The sequence below is a fragment of the Ranitomeya variabilis genome, chromosome 1 (assembly GCF_051348905.1).
Source record: "Ranitomeya variabilis isolate aRanVar5 chromosome 1, aRanVar5.hap1, whole genome shotgun sequence".
Classification (NCBI taxonomy): Eukaryota; Metazoa; Chordata; class Amphibia; order Anura; family Dendrobatidae; genus Ranitomeya; species Ranitomeya variabilis.
The window spans coordinates 796,280,357-796,299,014 of record NC_135232.1 but is presented as its reverse complement, the minus strand read 5'-3'; the positions used below and the strand labels follow the sequence as shown (position 1 = coordinate 796,299,014).

Below are 18,658 nucleotides of genomic sequence, written 5' to 3'. Positions count from 1 at the left end.
CCTGAATACTGAAACTGGTGCGATCGCGCTTCTCTTTGCTCCAGGAGAACCTGTTCGGGTGAGCCTGCACTGACATTTATGTGCCCTGCTAAATTAACTCTTTATTTGCTGTGACACCTTTGTGTCCCGAAAAGGCTGTTTTGGTTTTGAATCCCTTGGAGTTCCATAAAAGCAATACAACGGCACGTCTTGCCTGTGTGAACGCTACCTAATGCCTGTTTGAGAGAGTGAATCCCTACAATGTTCTTTGTTCCTCCAGGATACTTGCTTCAGTTCAAGAGAATTATTTGTAACATTGAAACGGGGTGGGCATTGCCTGAAAGGGCTACACCGGAGCAAAGATAATAAGAATTATAGCCTAGTTTGATTTTCGCTATTCCTGAGTGACACAAATTGTGCTGGAGAATAAAACTAAAACGATCACGTATAGAGTAGCCATCATTTTTTTTTTCTCCCCATGAAGTGCACATGAAAAGAAGACCCTTTGTAATATATCTTATTAGAGAAATCTGCTTCTATCACATCCCGGACTGATCTTTTATTCTGAATTCAAGAGAAAAATCTGTATTCAGTGAAGATAGACCTTCCCATTACCAAAACAGGAAGTGACAGTTGTGTGTTTAAAATTCTATGGAGGTGGAGGAGCTAGAAGCAGAGGCAAACATTTCGCTGCATGAAAAGAGACAGTTCTCCATAGAGCATTATAAGCACCAACTGTCATCTCCTATCTTACTAATTGGAAAGTCTGTCTGCACAGCCCTGCTCCATATTTTTTTATTGTTTTCAGCTCTGGAGTGGCACTTTAAATGTAACCTCCTCCCCCCCTGCCTTTTTTCGGCACTGTTCTTGTCCTGCGGCACCATCTTGTGATAGCAGCTTCCGACTGACCGTAAGTCAGGCGCTACAATCCAAGATCTCAAAGCAAATCTTATGAGTCTCTGATAGACTTGTATTGAGAAGTGACATCCGCACAGCTCCATGAAACCCTGGAGCTGCAGACAGGTCACTTTTCGCTGGTGACCGATGAAGGCGACAGGTGAGTAACAGACAAGGGGCAAGGGACTTATAATTACAGCATCACTCCAGTGGTGCAATAAAAAAAATGCTGGAGTGGTGCTTTGATTTTACCTATGAATTGAGAATGAATGATTAGTCCAGAATGAGAGAGAATTAGGTTTTTCTGATAAGATACAGTTGTGTGAAAGTGTTTGCCCCCTTCCTGCCCTCTATCCTTCTGCATGTGTGTCACACTTAAATGTTTCAGGTCACCAAACAGATTTTGTGTTTCTTTGTGTTATCTTTTGTCTAATATTTTACATTTGTTTGTTGATCTGAGACATTAAGTGTGACAAGCATGCAGAACAATAGGAAATTAGGAAGGGGGCAAACAGTTTTTCTCCCCACTGTATATTATAAAGCTTCTTATTTCCATATGTACCAGTGATTTATGAAGGAAATGGTGACTCTCCCAATATTTCGTAGTGGCTGCGTTTGTGTACAGATATCGGCGTACGCTCTCTGCTTTATTGCTTCCCAGCAGGATCTCGTGTTGGTGGGACATACAGGAGTCTGCTTTACACGTGTGCAGTTTACCAATCACATTATCGGTTTGCACTTGCCGCAGAGAAGAGCTGAAGTCATTTGTCTCATAGATACAATTGGCTGTTGAACACTGGGTGAAATTGACTTTGATTGCCAGCCATGCGAGCTCAGTCAATACCGGTTAGATAAGCTGCAGGAGGGGTTTCTAGAACCATCGCGAGGAGCTTACAAAGCTAGAAAACCTGAGGTTGATGGATCATTTAGAGGTGAAGTGCCTGAGAAGCAAAATGGGCAATGCCAGCCTGAAGAGAGACAAGGGAAATGGCTGCAAGTCTTTTCCCTCTAGAATGTCACTTTACAGCACATATCCACGGAAATGTTGCAGAAACTTTGTTTTGGAGAATGAGCTTTTGACATTTCGCATTTTCTCTGCCCTGCGCCAAAAGGCAAAGCGCGGCGGGCAGCTCGATGGCAAGTACTCCTATTCCAACTCCGTCTTTGCCTCTGTTGCAGCTTCTTTCAAGGATCACCCTCGCATTGCGATCTTGGGGCTCGATGGGACTCATGCACAGGCTCGTGGGCTCGGAATGACTGTCACTAATAGAGGAAATTCAAGAGTGGAAATACAAGCGACCTCAGCTAGTCGAACAAGGTAAGACTGGTGTCCATGGCCATTTACAGCAGCCTCCCTTCTGCCGAGCTGATGGCTGAATCCTGGCTGAGAGAAGGCATGTGATGTGGCCCAGCTCCATAGTAATCTGCTCCCATGATGGACAGACCGGAGTGTGGATGATCTGCACTAAACTTCTATTTTTTTCTTGTTTGACAGTTCAGCAGCTGGAGAAATGGATGAACTTGACTCAAATTTTATGAAGTCTAGGTTCTTCACAGATGACAATGTTTCGCTTGCTCCATCTACCACCGAGCCTGTATTTGTAGAAGGTAAGTGTTGGGGAAATGTGCTGCTCGTACTGTGGATTTCGAAGACCTTTGTTTTCCTTATTCACACATGTTCCAATCACTGGTAAGTGGTGAACTCTGCTGTCCTGGAGAACTGCACAGGATTTGTCCCTGCACCCCCTCGTCCATCACAAATGGCTATGTGATCTTCAGTAGATAATTACATACTGGCCTACATCTAATAAACAAATTGTATTCTGCTGTTGTCTCCATCTCTGGATCAGGTTATCCAACTTTTAAGCATTGATTTTGCAACCTTTTTTATGAGTATCTTGAGTATTTTCTCCTTGTTTCAGATGCTTTTTATTCTTCTGTGAGAACTGAATTGGAAGGTGATGCTGTTGAATTTGAGTTTGAGTCTTGGAGCAGTGCCGTAGAGCCGCCTTATGCCAAAAAGCAGAAGAAAGAGGTCATCAAGCGACAGGATGTGATATATGGTCAGGAAAAAACTGCTGTTAAGTCCTTAAGAATTACATGTCAATGTTAAAAGGAACCTGTCATCAGCAAAAAACGCTATCAACCTGCAGATATGGGGTTAATCTGCACCTTACTAGTGTCCCTATCTTACCTGGCGAATGCACATAGCCGAATGCTGTGGTGAAAAGATGAGCTTTATTCCCCAACAGGAGCGTTGGGTTTCAGACACTGGTGCAGCGCCGGCATGGGTTCAGTCACCGCTCTGAGTATACAGATCTGCGGCAGTAACCGCACCCCCGGCCCTGACTGACAGCCCCAATGCAGAGCCAGTGTCAGTCAGGGCCGGGGGGTGACTGAAATCGGAACACTATGGGGGGTAATAAAGTTCATTTTCTCCCAGCGACATTCAACTACGTGCAGACTGATTGATGGCTTTCTCACTGCCGGAACCCGCACTGATCGGCAGATTGTGGAATTTTTATGCCACATTTGGAAACTTTTAACCCTGTAAGAAAATAATGCGGCAAGTCAGACCCCAACTTCGGTCTATTCATTCTCTATGAGGCTGCCAGATGAAGCAAAGTGCAGCACCACAGGTAGTGACTAGAGCGGCCATTGAGCATGTGCACTGCTGCTCCATTCTAACAGGGATAAAAGTGACAAGTGGTCAGATCCCACCGATTAACCTGTTATTGGGTATCCTGCGAATGGCTAATAACTTGTTTTCATCTGTCAATACCTTTAATGGGAACCTGTCATGTTGAGAATGGTATGTGATCTGCTGGCAGGATGTTATAGACAGGAGGAGCTGATCAGATTTATAAACATTTTTGTGATAAAAGTTTCATTAAAACTTTTTAATGGAAAGTTTATTCACTTAAATCCCTAGTATGTGTCCAGTGGGCGGTCCTATATAGTGGTTGATGGTCTTCAGTGTATGACTGTGCATGCAGAGATAGCTGTCAGTCACATAGTAGGACCACCCACTGGACTCTTGCAGACAAATACCAGGGACTTCAATGGATAAAATACAAGTTATAATCTTTTCCAACAAACCTGCATATCGTTCATCTCAGCTTCTCCTTCTCTCTGCTAAGCTGTTTATAGATTGGCCTGCATGTACAATGTGACAGGTTCCCTTTAAGTCTTGCTTAGCTGAATTTGGAGCTTCCGTTGCAGTGAATGGAGAGAGCCATAGCCACCTCGCCTGTCACTGCAGCCGTGACTTGTGTCCTGGAAAAAGATGCAGGTCCCAGAGGTGGGACTCACACCTATTAGATATTCTGATATGCCGTAAATGTGTTGTGACACAACCCCTTTAACTATGAGACAAAATGGTTTACAGCTCTCCTTTCATTGTTTTCAGAACTCATGCAGACCGAAATGCACCACGTGCGAACACTGAAAATCATGCTGAAGGTATACTGTCGAGCACTGCGAGAAGAACTCCATGGCGGTAAAGAGGTGCACCAGCTCTTCCCGTGCGTTGATGAACTTTTGGATCTACACTCACAATTTCTAGCCCGCTTTAAGGAGAGACGTAAGGAGTCTTTAGAAGAAGGCAGTGATCGGAATTACATCATACAGAAGGTTGGGGATATCCTTGTGCACCAGGTGAGGATGGCTCTTCTTATCTCACCTCTTGTTACAAATCACATAAGTGACGAGAGACACACAGCTCTCTGACACACAGCTCTCTGCTCCGAGCTCTGACACACTGCTCTCTGCTCCGAGCTCTCTGACACACAGCTCTCTGCTCCGAGCTCTCTGACACACAGCTCTCTGCTCCGAGCTCTCTGACACACAGCTCTCTGCTCCGAGCTCTCTGACACACAGCTCTCTGCTCCGAGCTCTCTGACACACAGCTCTCTGACACACAGCTCTCTGCTCCGAGCTCTCTGACACACAGCTCTCTGCTCCGAGCTCTCTGACACACAGCTCTCTGCTCCGAGCTCTCTGACACACATCTCTCTGACACACAGCTCTCTGCTCCGAGCTCTCTGACACACTGCTCTCTGCTCCGAGCTCTGACACACTGCTCTCTGCTCCGAGCTCTGACACACTGCTCTCTGCTCCGAGCTCTCTGACACACTGCTCTCTGCTCCGAGCTCTCTGCTCCGAGCTCTGTCACGCAGCTCTCTGTCACGCAGCTCTCTGTCACGCAGCTCTCTGTCACGCAGCTCTGTCACGCAGCTCTGTCACGCAGCTCTGTCACGCAGCTCTCTGTCACGCAGCTCTCTGTCACGCAGCTCTCTGTCACGCAGCTCTCTGTCACGCAGCTCTCTGTCACGCAGCTCTCTCACGCAGCTCTGACACGCAGCTCTGACACGCAGCTCTGACACGCAGCTCTGACACGCAGCTCTGACACGCAGCTCTGACACGCAGCTCTGACACGCAGCTCTGACACACTGCTCTCTGCTCCGAGCTCTCTGACACACTGCTCTCTGCTCCGAGCTCTCTGACACACTGCTCTCTGCTCCGAGCTCTCTGCTCCGAGCTCTGTCACGCAGCTCTCTGTCACGCAGCTCTGTCACGCAGCTCTCTGTCACGCAGCTCTCTGTCACGCAGCTCTGTCACGCAGCTCTGTCACGCAGCTCTCTGTCACGCAGCTCTCTGTCACGCAGCTCTCTGTCACGCAGCTCTCTGTCACGCAGCTCTCTGTCACGCAGCTCTCTGTCACGCAGCTCTGACACGCAGCTCTGACACGCAGCTCTGACACGCAGCTCTGACACGCAGCTCTGACACGCAGCTCTGACACACTGCTCTCTGCTCCGAGCTCTCTGACACACTGCTCTCTGCTCCGAGCTCTCTGACACACTGCTCTCTGCTCCGAGCTCTCTGCTCCGAGCTCTGTCACGCAGCTCTCTGTCACGCAGCTCTCTGTCACGCAGCTCTCTGTCACGCAGCTCTGTCACGCAGCTCTGTCACGCAGCTCTCTGTCACGCAGCTCTCTGTCACGCAGCTCTCTGTCACGCAGCTCTCTGTCACGCAGCTCTGACGCGCAGCTCTGACGCGCAGCTCTGACGCGCAGCTCTGACGCGCAGCTCTGACGCGCAGCTCTGACGCGCAGCTCTGACGCGCAGCTCTGACGCGCAGCTCTGACGCGCAGCTCTGACGCGCAGCTCTGACGCGCAGCTCTGACGCGCAGCTCTGACGCGCAGCTCTGACGCGCAGCTCTGACGCGCAGCTCTGACGCGCAGCTCTGACGCGCAGCTCTGACGCGCAGCTCTCTGACGCGCAGCTCTCTGACGCGCAGCTCTCTGACGCGCAGCTCTCTGACGCACAGCTCTCTGACGCACAGCTCTCTGACACACTGCTCTCTGACGCACAGCTCTCTGCTCCGAGCTCTCTGACACACTGCTCTCTGACGCACAGCTCTCTGCTCCGAGCTCTCTGACACACTGCTCTCTGACGCACAGCTCTCTGACACACTGCTCTCTGACGCACAGCTCTCTGCTCCGAGCTCTCTGACACACTGCTCTCTGACGCACAGCTCTCTGCTCCGAGCTCTCTGACACACTGCTCTCTGACGCACAGCTCTCTGCTCCGAGCTCTCTGACACACTGCTCTCTGACGCACAGCTCTCTGACACACTGCTCTCTGACGCACAGCTCTCTGCTCCGAGCTCTCTGACACACTGCTCTCTGACGCACAGCTCTCTGCTCCGAGCTCTCTGACACACTGCTCTCTGCTCCGAGCTCTGACACACTGCTCTCTGCTCCGAGCTCACACTTTCTGCTGTGGTGTTGAAGCTGCGCTTTGTGCAGTCCTTGAGAAGTAAATAATAATTATTTATATGGCCCCAACATATTCTGCAGTACTTTACAATTAAGCAGAGACATGTACAAACAGTATTGAAGTTAAAAAATAACACACCGTAAAATAAATGTGGATACAATATGTATTATTTTTTTTTTATTTCTATGTTTTTATTCACCTGAAAAATTGACAAATTACGCACTTATTTTATATTTTTATTTCTAACAAACATGTTTTTTTTTTCTCCTTCCTTTAAAAAAATGCCTGTTGTATTACGTCTTATCAGTAAAAAGCAGACTGAGAAGACCATAAATAATGTAAATGGAAGGTGTCTCCAGAAGGTCATTCTTTGGCCTTTTCTCATTTCAGCCTGATGTATTGTGTGCCGAGCCGCTATCTTTCGGTTCCAGGTCCCATGTATCTGGCCATAGAAATATCACTTGGTAGCTAATAATTATCTTGGTTATTGATTTACCATGTTGTAGATTTAGGCATAATGGATATTTTATATGCGCTTATGATCTAAAAGAACTAAAAATCCCAGAAGAATCTGGTTCATATCAGGCGTTGTCTTAACCCATTGTCGGCCAAGTGGACCTGATAGTTTGGCCACACAGGTTACATGGAAAGTCTGCACTTGAGCATAACTTGTGTTTGAGTGACATTTTACTCCTAATACTTTGACTCTGTGCTCCCAGTTCTCAGGTGACACTGGTGAGCGGATGAAGGATAAGTATGGCATCTTCTGCAGTCAACACAACAAAGCAGTCAGCCAGTACAAGTTTCTTATGCGGGAGAATAAGAAATTTCAGAACCTGATGAAAGTAAGTAAAGGGTGCATGAAGCAAGCATATCATTTTTTATTATGGTATCATTTTAGGTAACTTTTCAGAATATATACTGTCACAGGAATAACACTAATTCTGGCTCTTATATGACTTGCATTTAGCATTTTCACTAGTTTTCCCTCTCTGTAGCCTCTCTCTCTCATTTTCAGTTCTCTCTGAGCTAGTGGACAGACTGGCTGGTATGATGTCTCCAATACACATACAGAGAGAGATTCATGCTCTTATTTCCCTATGTAGCACACAGAAGCTAGAGCAGTATGGAAGACATAGCTGTACTAAGCTGTATAGATGTGAATCCAGCTCTGGCAGATGTAAAGCATTTGATTGACAGCTGATGCTGGATCTGAGTGTGCTTTCTTGCTTCTGTAGCGTTCTGCTCTTCCTCCCCCTACTTCATGTATACAGAGTTTGGTGAAAAAACAATAACCATTAGGTATTAATGTTCTTTTTCTCCTAACACGTGTAAAATCTAATGCTTGATGGAGCTTGTCATGTGCACTAACATGAGAAAAGCAGAGAAATATACAGCAAGAATTAACGTGTCGCTGCGCTCTTAAGCAATTCACAGCAATTTGTGCAACCACAGGGAAATGTAGCAGTATGCCATTCTATATTACAGGGAATCTGTCAGCTAATCCGAGAGCAGCATAACGTAGAGACAGGGATTCGGGTTCCAGCAATGTGTCACTTAATGTGTTTTGGTAAAGTCACTGTTTTATCAGTATGAGATTCACTAGGGACTAGTAGGGTTTTGAGCATATTCATGAGCTCTGTATTACCCCGCCTCCACCACTGAGTGGCAGCCTATGCACAGTGTTCACAGAAAGCTGCCAATCAGCTGTGTGGGTGGGGTTATACAGAGCTCAGCATTCAGAGAACTGCTAGATATGCAGCAGATAAAACAGATTTTATTTAAAAAAAAAAGAAAAAAAAAAGGAAACCAGTAAGGGGCATATCTCTGGAATCAGGGTCTCCGTCCCTACATTAGGCAGCTCTCACATTGGGTGGGAAAAATTAGGTGACAGATTCCATAACTTCTGTGTACAATGCAAAAAGTGCAATGACTTACAGATCTGCACGTAATACAATATACAATTATGTTCAAAGGGAATCTGTCACTTGATTCATGCTACCCTAAACCACGGGCACCCTGATCCAGAGCATGGCTGCAGGTCTAGCGAGAGAATTGTCAATCACCTGGAGCGGCGGTGGGATCCTCTAACTTGTCTATATGTATACAATCACACAGCCAGGCTCGGAGTCATGACTTGAGTGACAGGTTTCCTTTAGCTTGAAGCGCCCTCTTGTGGCATTATTCTGAAATTGCAAAGCTAAAGGCTTTTATTATTTGGTACCGATATGACTGTTATGAACAGCTAGTGACTTATTGGCACAAATGCTGGGTACTTAATGTGGTTTCCCCAATATAGGAGACCGATCTGTCGATTGTAACCAAAATGAAGTTATTAGTTGTTTATAAATGACTACAGTTTAGATCCTAAAATTGCCTTATTTTTGGTTTATGCCTAATTGCCAAACAGAAAATCGGCAACTCTACTATCGTGAGAAGGCTGGGGGTGCTGGAGTGTATCCTGCTGGTCACCCAGAGGATTACAAAGTATCCAGTCCTGGTGGAGAGGATCATACAGAACACTGAAGGTAATATACTTTGTACTGACTTACCATTATTTATTTTACTCACTCACATAGCACTTTAGATGCATTATAATCGCTGTCCCCATTAGTCTCACAATCTAGATCATTATTATATATTATTATAGCGCCATTTATTCCATTACATAATAATTAACAAGTACAATAGTCTTGAAAATTACGGTAAGTGATTTTAATGGTTAACTTTTGTCTGGCTATAATAAACCACACCTAACATTTACCCTAGTCTTTACGCCACTCGTACCTTCTTAATGTGAAGCTCCTACGTTTGGGTGGGCATACCAGGTTTCCCCTCATTCCAGTAAATCAGTGGGTAGCATATGTTTGCGGGTGTTTGATCTGTACATTTGGTGCATATGGCCGCAGAGTTTCCCAGCATATCCACTGTGCATAGTGTAGAAACAGACTCAGCTGAGCTCCTCTAATGATTTATTCTTATTACACACCCTTGGTTACAGAAGATTTTATTCCCAGACTGTTGTTTAGTCCAGTGTTTGAAGGGCATTGTCTACTCCGTTTTTATCATCCTTTTCTGAATTCTAACAAATTTCGAAAATATCTATTCTTCACTTTATGCCTCCAGAAGGTTTGTAAAGCCGGGTAGTTCTTTTTGTGCCAACTTTATAAACATCCCCTTGCTATTACAGTCTTGTTGTTTTAATCATGTAATTCTTAGGAAAGGATGTCAGATCTATATTGAAATGCTTCTGCTTGCTTTAAATGGGACTTATAGACCTGTATGTCAGCCCTTTAAAGGGAATCTGTCACCAGGTTTTTGCACCTAATGTGAGCATAATATAGAGACAGACATCCTGATTCCAGCAATGTGTCACTAATTGAACTGCTTGATGTACTGATTTTTTTTTTAAATTACTGTTTTATCAGCAGGAGATTATCACTAGAGGACTAGTAATCCTTGTAGTCCTCCATATTCATGAGCTCTGTATATGCCCACCTCCAGCACTGATTGGCAACTTTCTATGTACTCTGTGCACAGGCAGAAAGCTGCTAATAGGAAATATCTAATTACAAATGTAGTATAGTTCTTCTGATTCACTATGTTGCTTTCCCCATGTAAGACATCGCAGTAGCTTAGGTATCCATGGTTACGACCACTGGCAACTATTAAACAGTGATTGTAACCATGGATACCTAAGCTACTGTAATGCCTGCACAAGGTGAAAGCGACATAGCAAATCAGAAGAACTGTACTACATTTCTAATTGGAGGTATTTGCAAATATGATTATTACACCCACTACATATTGGGATAGGATCTTGGAGATGGGAATACCCTGCAATCTGGGTTGTTACTAGTGATGAGCGAGCCTGCTTGGATAAGGTGTTATTATAGCTCCTTATCTGAGCATGTTCGCTCATCACTAGTTGTTACCCCTCCGACGCAGAACTGTCGGTCCAGAATTAGGACATGTCGGGTTCCCCTACATTAGAAAGTTGTGTAACTGTTCACATGTTTTAATGCAGAGGGAACTGAAGACTTTGTGGCTTTATCTCGGGCTCTCACACTAATAAAGGAAGCCATCACAGAAGTAGATTCTCGTGTGCACAAAAGTGAGAAGGGCCAGCGTCTGGACGACATCATAAGCAAAATGGAGCCGAAGTCCAACGGTAAACTGAAGAATGGCATGACCTTTAGGAAGCGTGACATGGCGCACAGGCAGCTCATTCACGATGGCATGCTCTACTGGAAAACTGCGTCCGGACGCTTGAAAGGTAATGGACCATTATCAGGACAGTCCAATAGTGGCCTACTCACACATTCACTTTATGAACCCGACTTTTCTCTTTATTCGTAGATATCTTGGCAGTTTTACTGACAGATGTTCTACTTTTACTTCAAGAAAAGGATCAAAAATATATCTTTTCTTCTGTGGTAAGTATGACTTAAATATAGAAGGGATATGCTCATTCTTTAGGCTCGTTCACACTGTGAAAAAAACGGACAGCACTAGGACCAAAAAAAAAAAAAACGGATTGTGGCTAAATGGCTGAAAAGCACAATTTCACAATTATAATTTATTTAATTTTTTTTTTTTATTTACAAATTTCATGATAGGGTCCAGGTCAGCATGATTACCAAACATGTATAGGTTTTATTTTTTTTTTTGTGAAAAATAAAACAAATATTACTTGTTGCCATTTTCCGAGAACCATAACATTTTGAAGGGAATCTGTCTCCCCCCCGGGATGTATATGACCTATTAATATGCGCATACAGGTAATAGAAATATTACACTAGTCCTACCTGTATGCCTCATATTAATGGTCTTGTTGCTGAGAAATGTTCTATTCTTTCTGTATCCTAATGATTTCTTCCAGGCTCCGGGCGTGTGGTGCCTTTAAGAAATCCCTGCCCCCTGTCTTCATGATACCACTGCCCTCCCTAATTTTCCCTTCATTACACTGTTTACTGATTGGCTTATTTATCTTTTCATTAATTTTTAATAGTGGGGAAGAAGGTGATACATACTTGTATTTTTAATATATTTTACTAATAATTATATATAATTTTTTTTACTGTATTTTGTGGTGCCCTTAAGGTACCTGAACCTGCATTTGTCTACTTGCTTGTACTGTATTGCTCTCTATAATATAAATCACGGCCTCCCACGGATGCGAGCCACAGGCAGACTATCATATGTGCATGGGCACGTGAGCGTCCAGCTGTTAACCTGTTAAATGCTGCTGTCATCCTGGGACAGCGGCATCTACAGCGCACTTCCTGGGGGTGTGCGGTTCTAACCACCCTTTGGCACGCCAATGGGATGCCATGAAAACTGGGGGTCTACTAAAGACTTGTGTACTCCTGTGAAAGGCAGCCCATGTCTGGCATCTATGGGAGAACTTGTTTTTTGCTATATACAGCAATGCTGTGATATATATTGTAGGCTGGCAGCTGGACAGGTCGTGGACAGGGGGATGATGTGTGTCCTCAGGTGGCCAGCCTCTTTAATGTAGGACCCGGAGAAGCAGGCTCCAGCGCACATAGTGCTGAGTGGTGTTTTAATGGGTCCCAGTTTTATGAGCAGCTGCAAGAGCTGGTGGGATCGGCTGCTCACTTACCTCCAGTCCAGGTCTTGGATTGTCTGATTTAACCCATTACTTGCCAAATTGGAAATTTTCATTTTACGGATTTTTCCGAAAAGAAAATATTTAATTAAAAATGACAATGACATGATTTCCTATTTTGAAAACATTCATTTTACAAACACAACACAAAAAATTGGACCTAATTATAAAAATTATAAAATCTTAGTTGCTAGAAGCAAAAGATTAGGCGTCCCAAAAAAGGACATTGGTGGATAATGGGTTAAGGCAGCTGGGGCTGTCTTACGTTGTGTGTGCTCAAGGTGAGGAAGCTTGTATGTGCTGCTCAGACCCTGCTGGAGTCAGAGAGTGAAGATTTACCACTTAAACGGGTGAGCCCGTGCTTTGTATGGACTGATTATTTTGCCATTTTTGTTCGGTTATATCCCAGTTTTATTTTGTTAACCAGACTGTTTGTTTATGGACATTTAATAAACCACCTGTTTGCCTTGAACCGACTAACTAAATTCCAGTGTGTGAACCAGCATCTACTTACAGTCCGATCTCAGCTCACCTGCGGGGGGCGGTGTTGGAGCAGGGTCACAGGAGGTGTTCGGAGGTGCGACGCCTCAGGGTGATGCTGCGAGTCCCATCCCAGGCTAGTAGAAGGGGGTGTTTACTTGGCTGTGGATGGGCTCTACCGACATTTTGTGAAAGCCTGAAAGCCCCCGCACTTGGTTGGTTTCAATGCCATGGACTCTGGGGGAAAATAAACGCCGGAGGCGCTGCTATGGCAGATTTCGATCTCTGGAACCAAGATCTCAATCTGTGCATGTGCCACCTCCTGCGGCCATTTCCATGGAGTCCACTGCATTAAAACCATGGAAGTGTGAGAGCTCTGGACAAAATGTAGGGTCCTCGCACATCCGCGCATCCACTCCTACCAGCCTGGGATTCGCAGCATTGCCCTACAGCATCGCACCTCTGAACACCCCCTCCTCTCAGCCCAGTTTTGCAACTTTTCCCACCTTCAAAGAATGGAGAGGTTTGTGATCTTTAAAGTAGGTACACTTCAACTGTGAGAGACAAAATCTAATAAAAAATCCTGAAATCACATTGTATTATTTTTACATAATTAATTAGCATTTTATTGCATGAAATAAGTATTTGATACAATAGAAAAACAGAACTTAATATTTGGTACAGAAACCTTTGTTTGCAATTACAGACATCAGACGCTTCCTGTAGATCTTGACCAAGTTTGCACACACTGCAGCAGGGATTTTATCCCTCTCCTCCATACAGATCTTCTCCAGATCTTTGATGTTTCGGGGCTGTCACTGGGCAGCATTGAGTTTCATCTCCCGCCAAAGATTTTCTATTGGGTTCTGGTCTGGAGACTGGCTAGGCCACTTCAGGACCTTGAAATGCTTCTTACAGAGCCACTCCTTACTTAGTTGCCCTGGCTGTGTTTCAGATCATTGTCATGCTGGAATACCCAGCCAGGACCTATCTTCAATGCTCTTACTGAGGGAAGGAGGTTGTTTTAGTCATGTATCGCAAGATTTTGTCCATCTATCCTCCCTTCAATACGGTGCAGTCATCCTGTCCCCTTTGCAGAAAAGCAACCCTAAAGTATGATGTTTCTCTCACCATGCTTCACAGTTGGGATGGTGTACTTGGGGTTGTACTCCTCTTTCTCCTTCCTCCAAATACGGCGTGGGGAGTTGATACCAAATAGTTCTATTTCGGTCTCATCTAACCACATGACCTTCTCCTATACCCCCTTTGGATCATCCAGATGGCATTAGCAAACTTCAAACAGGCCTGGGCATGTGCTGGTGTGAGCAGGGGAGGACCTTGCGTGCCCTGAAGGATTTTAATCCATGACGGCGTATTGTATTACTGATGGTAATGTTTGAGACTGTGGTCCCAGCTCTCTTCAGGTCATTGACCAGGTCCTCCCGTGTAGTTCTGGGCCGATTCCTGACCTCTCTCAGAATCATCTTTACATGTAATGAGTGCAGAGTAGGAGGGCTTCATAAAGAGAAACTAACAGGTCTGTGAGAGCCAGAATTGTTGCTAGTTGGTAGGTGATCAAATACTTATTTCATGCAATAAAAAGCAATTTCATTATTTAAAAATCCTACAATGTGATGTGTTTTTGTGGTTTTTATTTTTAGATTCTTTCTCTCACAGAATGAAGTGTACCTATAATAAAAATTAATTGTATGTGTAAAAACTTGCAAAATCGCCTGTGTATCAAATACTCATCTTCCTCAATACTTACAGTGGGGCAAAAAAGTATTTAGTCAGTCAGCAGTAGTACAAGTTCCACCACTTAAAAAGATGAGAGGCGTCTGTAATTTACATCATAGGTAGACCTCAACTATGGGAGACAAACTGAGAAAAAAAAATCCAGAAAATCACATTGTCTGTTTTTTTATCATTTTATTTGCATATTATGGTGGAAAATAAGTATTTGGTCAGAAACAAAATTTCATCTCAATACTTTGTAATATATCCTTTGTTGGCAATGACATAGGTCAAACGTTTTCTGTAAGTCTTCACAAGGTTGCCACACACTGTTGTTGGTATGTTGGCCCATTCCTCCATGCAGATCTCCTCTAGAGCAGTGATATTTTTGGCTTTTCGCTTGGCAACACGGACTTTCAACTCCCTCCAAAGGTTTTCTATAGGGTTGAGATCTGGAGACTGGCTAGGCCACTCCAGGACCTTGAAATGCTTCTTACGAAGCCACTCCTTCGTTGCCCTGGCGGTGTGCTTTGGATCATTGTCATGTTGAAAGACCCAGCCACGTTTCATCTTCAATGCCCTTGCTGATGGAAGGAGGTTTGCACTCAAAATCTCACGATACATGGCCCCATTCATTCTTTCATGTACCCGGATCAGTCGTCCTGGCCCCTTTGCAGAGAAACAGCCCCAAAGCATGATGTTTCCACCACCATGCTTTACAGTAGGTATGGTGTTTGATGGATGCAACTCAGTATTCTTTTTCCTCCAAACACGACAAGTTGTGTTTCTACCAAACAGTTCCAGTTTGGTTTCATCAGACCATAGGACATTCTCCCAAAACTCCTCTGGATCATCCAAATGCTCTCTAGCAAACTTCAGATGGGCCCGGACATGTACTGGCTTAAGCAGTGGGACACGTCTGGCACTGCAGGATCTGAGTCCATGGTGGCGTAGTGTGTTACTTATGATAGGCCTTGTTACATTGGTCCCAGCTCTCTGCAGTTCATTCACTAGGTCCCCCCGCGTGGTTCTGGGATTTTTGCTCACCGTTCTTGTGATCATTCTGACCCCACGGGGTGGGATTTTGCGTGGAGCCCCATATTGAGGGAGATTATCAGTGGTCTTGAATGTCTTCCATTTTCTAATTATTGCTCTCACTGTTGATTTCTTCACCCCAAGCTGGTTGGCTATTGCAGATTCAGTCTTCCCAGCCTGGTGCAGGGCTACAATTTTGTTTCTGGTGTCCTTTGACAGCTCTTTGGTCTTCACCATAGTGGAGTTTGGAGTCAGACTGTTTGAGGGTGTGCACAGGTGTCTTTTTATACTGATAACAAGTTTAAACAGGTGCCATTACTACAGGTAATGAGTGGAGGAAAGAGGAGACTCTTAAAGAAGAAGTTACAGGTCTGAGAGAGCCAGAAATCGTGATTGTTTGTTTCTGACCAAATACTTATTTTCCACCAGAATATGCAAATAAAATGATAAAAAAACAGACAATGTGATTTTCTGGATTTTTTTTTCTCAGTTTGTCTCCCATAGTTGAGGTCTACCTATGATGTAAATTACAGACGCCTCTCATCTTTTTAAGTGGTGGAACTTGCACTATTGCTGGCTGACTAAATACTTTTTTGCCCCACTGTATCTTCCTCAAGATGTGTGTGTATATATATGTGTGTGTGTGTGTGTGTGTGTGTGTGTGTGTGTGTGTGTGTGTGTGTGTGTGTGTGTGTGTGTGTGTGTGTGTGTGTGTGTGTGCGTGCGTGCGTGCGTGCGTGCGTGCCCTCCTCTTTATCTACTGTAGTGGTGTACAATGTGAATGCCTGTCTATATGCTCTGTTAGCAGACATTTATGAGACATCCCCTTTAAAATGATCATTCTTGGGGAAAAAAAATTGACAACCAACTGCCAACACTGAAAATGTGTATTAGGTTTTCAATAACTAGGCATGTCTTTCTGAACTCCTGTACAGAAGCCTTGTTTTATTTCAGTTTAGAACAAAAGTGGTCTAACTTTTGCTGACTTATAATTGTTCTAATAATCATTATTCAGACTTGGGACCTGTCTCTTCTCGAAGCCTTACCATTCTTACAATGTAATGGATGCTCATCTTTATTACCGAGTTACGGGAAGACGTCTGAATCTCATGTGTCCTAAGCTTGCTGTGCTCCGTAAAACTGTAGGGCTTTTATTTCTGGTAATCACTTTAACATTTACTTGCAGGATTCTAAACCACCTGTAATTTCTCTGCAAAAGTTGATTGTGCGAGAGGTGGCAAATGAAGAGAAAGCCATGTTCCTCATAAGTGCTTCGTTAAATGGGCCGGAGATGTATGAAATTCACACTACCTCCAAAGAAGAGAGAAACTCCTGGATGACATTAATTCGAGAAGCTGTTGAGAGGTATTGTGTTTTAAGAAATATTTTCTTTTAGGAGCTTGCAAGATGTTGGTCAGTACAATTAGTTAAAAGGGTTGTCCCGGGAACAAACTACATTTTAATCAATAGATCTTGGAAAAATAAAAGTTCTACCATTGGATGTGTTAAAAAAAATGTTCCTATTAATTTTTTTTTTTAAATCAATAGTACATGTGAATAGTAATAATATCAACAGTAAAAATCAATGAAACATGTGAAAATAATATATATCTTGGTACCGTGTTAGCCAGTAGATAGTAGAAAATATTTAGAATTGAGTCCTCAGTGGTTGATACCTTTTAATGGTTAACTGAAAAGATGGTAAAAAATTGCAAGCTTTACTACTCAGGTCTCTTCATCAGGTAGTCTATGCCTGATGAAGAGACCTGAGTTGTCTCGAAAGCTTGCAATTTGTTACCATCTTTTCAGTTAGCCATTAAAGAGAACCTGTCACCCCGCTTTTTCGATATGAGATAAAAATATGGTTCAATAGGGCCTGAGCTCAGCTGTACATCAGTACCTTTCATATCCCCCGATTCCCCACCTTTGCTTAGAATATACCTTAGTAATCTCTCCGTTGTCGGCTGTCAATCACCCCGGTCCGGTCCGATGGGCGTGGTCTAATCGCCGTCTCCCCACCCCCCCCGCTCCTCGGCGTGTTTTATGTAACTAGATCTGTGAATAGCACAGATCCCGTTCAGTTTATGCGCGTGCGCATTGAATTTGCTCCAGGTATCGCTCCAGGTGATATACAGGTCTTGCCTTCCTATGTATACACATGGATGAGACCTGTCAAGCAAAGGAGGAGGCCGAGGAGTTCTCCAAACTAGTCTTTTCTCTCTATGGTCCCTGGCCGGGGGTGGATCTGCAGTCTGTGTTTTCTCTGTGTTGCACTTGGCTGCTATCATGCAACCAGGATCTGATTCAGGATGCCCACTCTTAGGGCAGCATGAATTGACTAACGGGTTGCTTTTAAACAGCATCTGTCAATCGGATCATCCCTCCTAAGCAGTTTATATGGGCATTCAGGCCACAGGAAGTCAAATAAATGACACATTGATATTTGTGATGTGATGTTTTACTCCAGAGATATCCATTTTTTTTTCTTATATGAAAATGAGATGTTTCTATCTATGGGCCAGGCAAAAATCTGCCTCCAGAGAGTATTTTAAATGAAACAGCATGTTACCATTGTCAGATATGTAGATTAAGAGAGCAGACTGTCAGTCATTACATGTCTCACACTGGTAACTCTCCCTTTCCTTTAATATAAGCTCTGGAGGCAGAGTCTCATGCAGATCTGTGTCCGGCCCATATCCATGAACAGCTCATTTACATTTCAGAAGAATGTGGATTTCTCTGGAATAAGACATCGGATCGCAGATATCAGGATATCATTTTATTCAGCTTCCTGTGACCTGAATGCCCAGGTGGGCTGATCTTACTGACAGATTCCTTTTAAAACCTCAGCCTGTTGTAATGGTATGCTACAAAGTTGATACACGTAGATGATAGATATTTTTGTTATATGTTAGATAGTCTCACAGAGTTTTATGTTTCATACAGTTGTCCAGATGAAGAGACAGGTTTTCTTAATGAGGCCGATGAAGAGCGAAAACAAGTGTCGGAGCGTGCTGCTAGGAGAAAGGATCTTCAAGGTATTATAATTATTTAGTAATTGGTTTCTAATCATTTGGATTACCAGATTAAAAAAAATACGTATGAAACATTTGTTTGCTT

General features: G+C 44.0%; 1 protein-coding gene across 4 annotated transcripts in view; it reads left to right on the top strand.

Annotated features, from left to right (window-relative positions):
• Positions 1-18,658, top strand: part of ARHGEF18 (Rho/Rac guanine nucleotide exchange factor 18) — a 138,803-nt gene that overhangs the window by 104,357 nt on the left and 15,788 nt on the right. For all 4 annotated transcript variants that reach the window (XM_077273533.1, XM_077273525.1, XM_077273546.1 and 1 more), the window contains 10 exons: positions 2,056-2,194; positions 2,372-2,484; positions 2,799-2,939; positions 4,286-4,533; positions 7,377-7,502; positions 9,068-9,185; positions 10,685-10,933; positions 11,017-11,093; positions 16,725-16,903; positions 18,485-18,576. In XM_077273533.1, the coding sequence (XP_077129648.1) occupies positions 2,056-2,194; positions 2,372-2,484; positions 2,799-2,939; positions 4,286-4,533; positions 7,377-7,502; positions 9,068-9,185; positions 10,685-10,933; positions 11,017-11,093; positions 16,725-16,903; positions 18,485-18,576 (1,482 nt within the window). The remainder of the gene's footprint in view (positions 1-2,055; positions 2,195-2,371; positions 2,485-2,798; positions 2,940-4,285; positions 4,534-7,376; positions 7,503-9,067; positions 9,186-10,684; positions 10,934-11,016; positions 11,094-16,724; positions 16,904-18,484; positions 18,577-18,658) is intronic.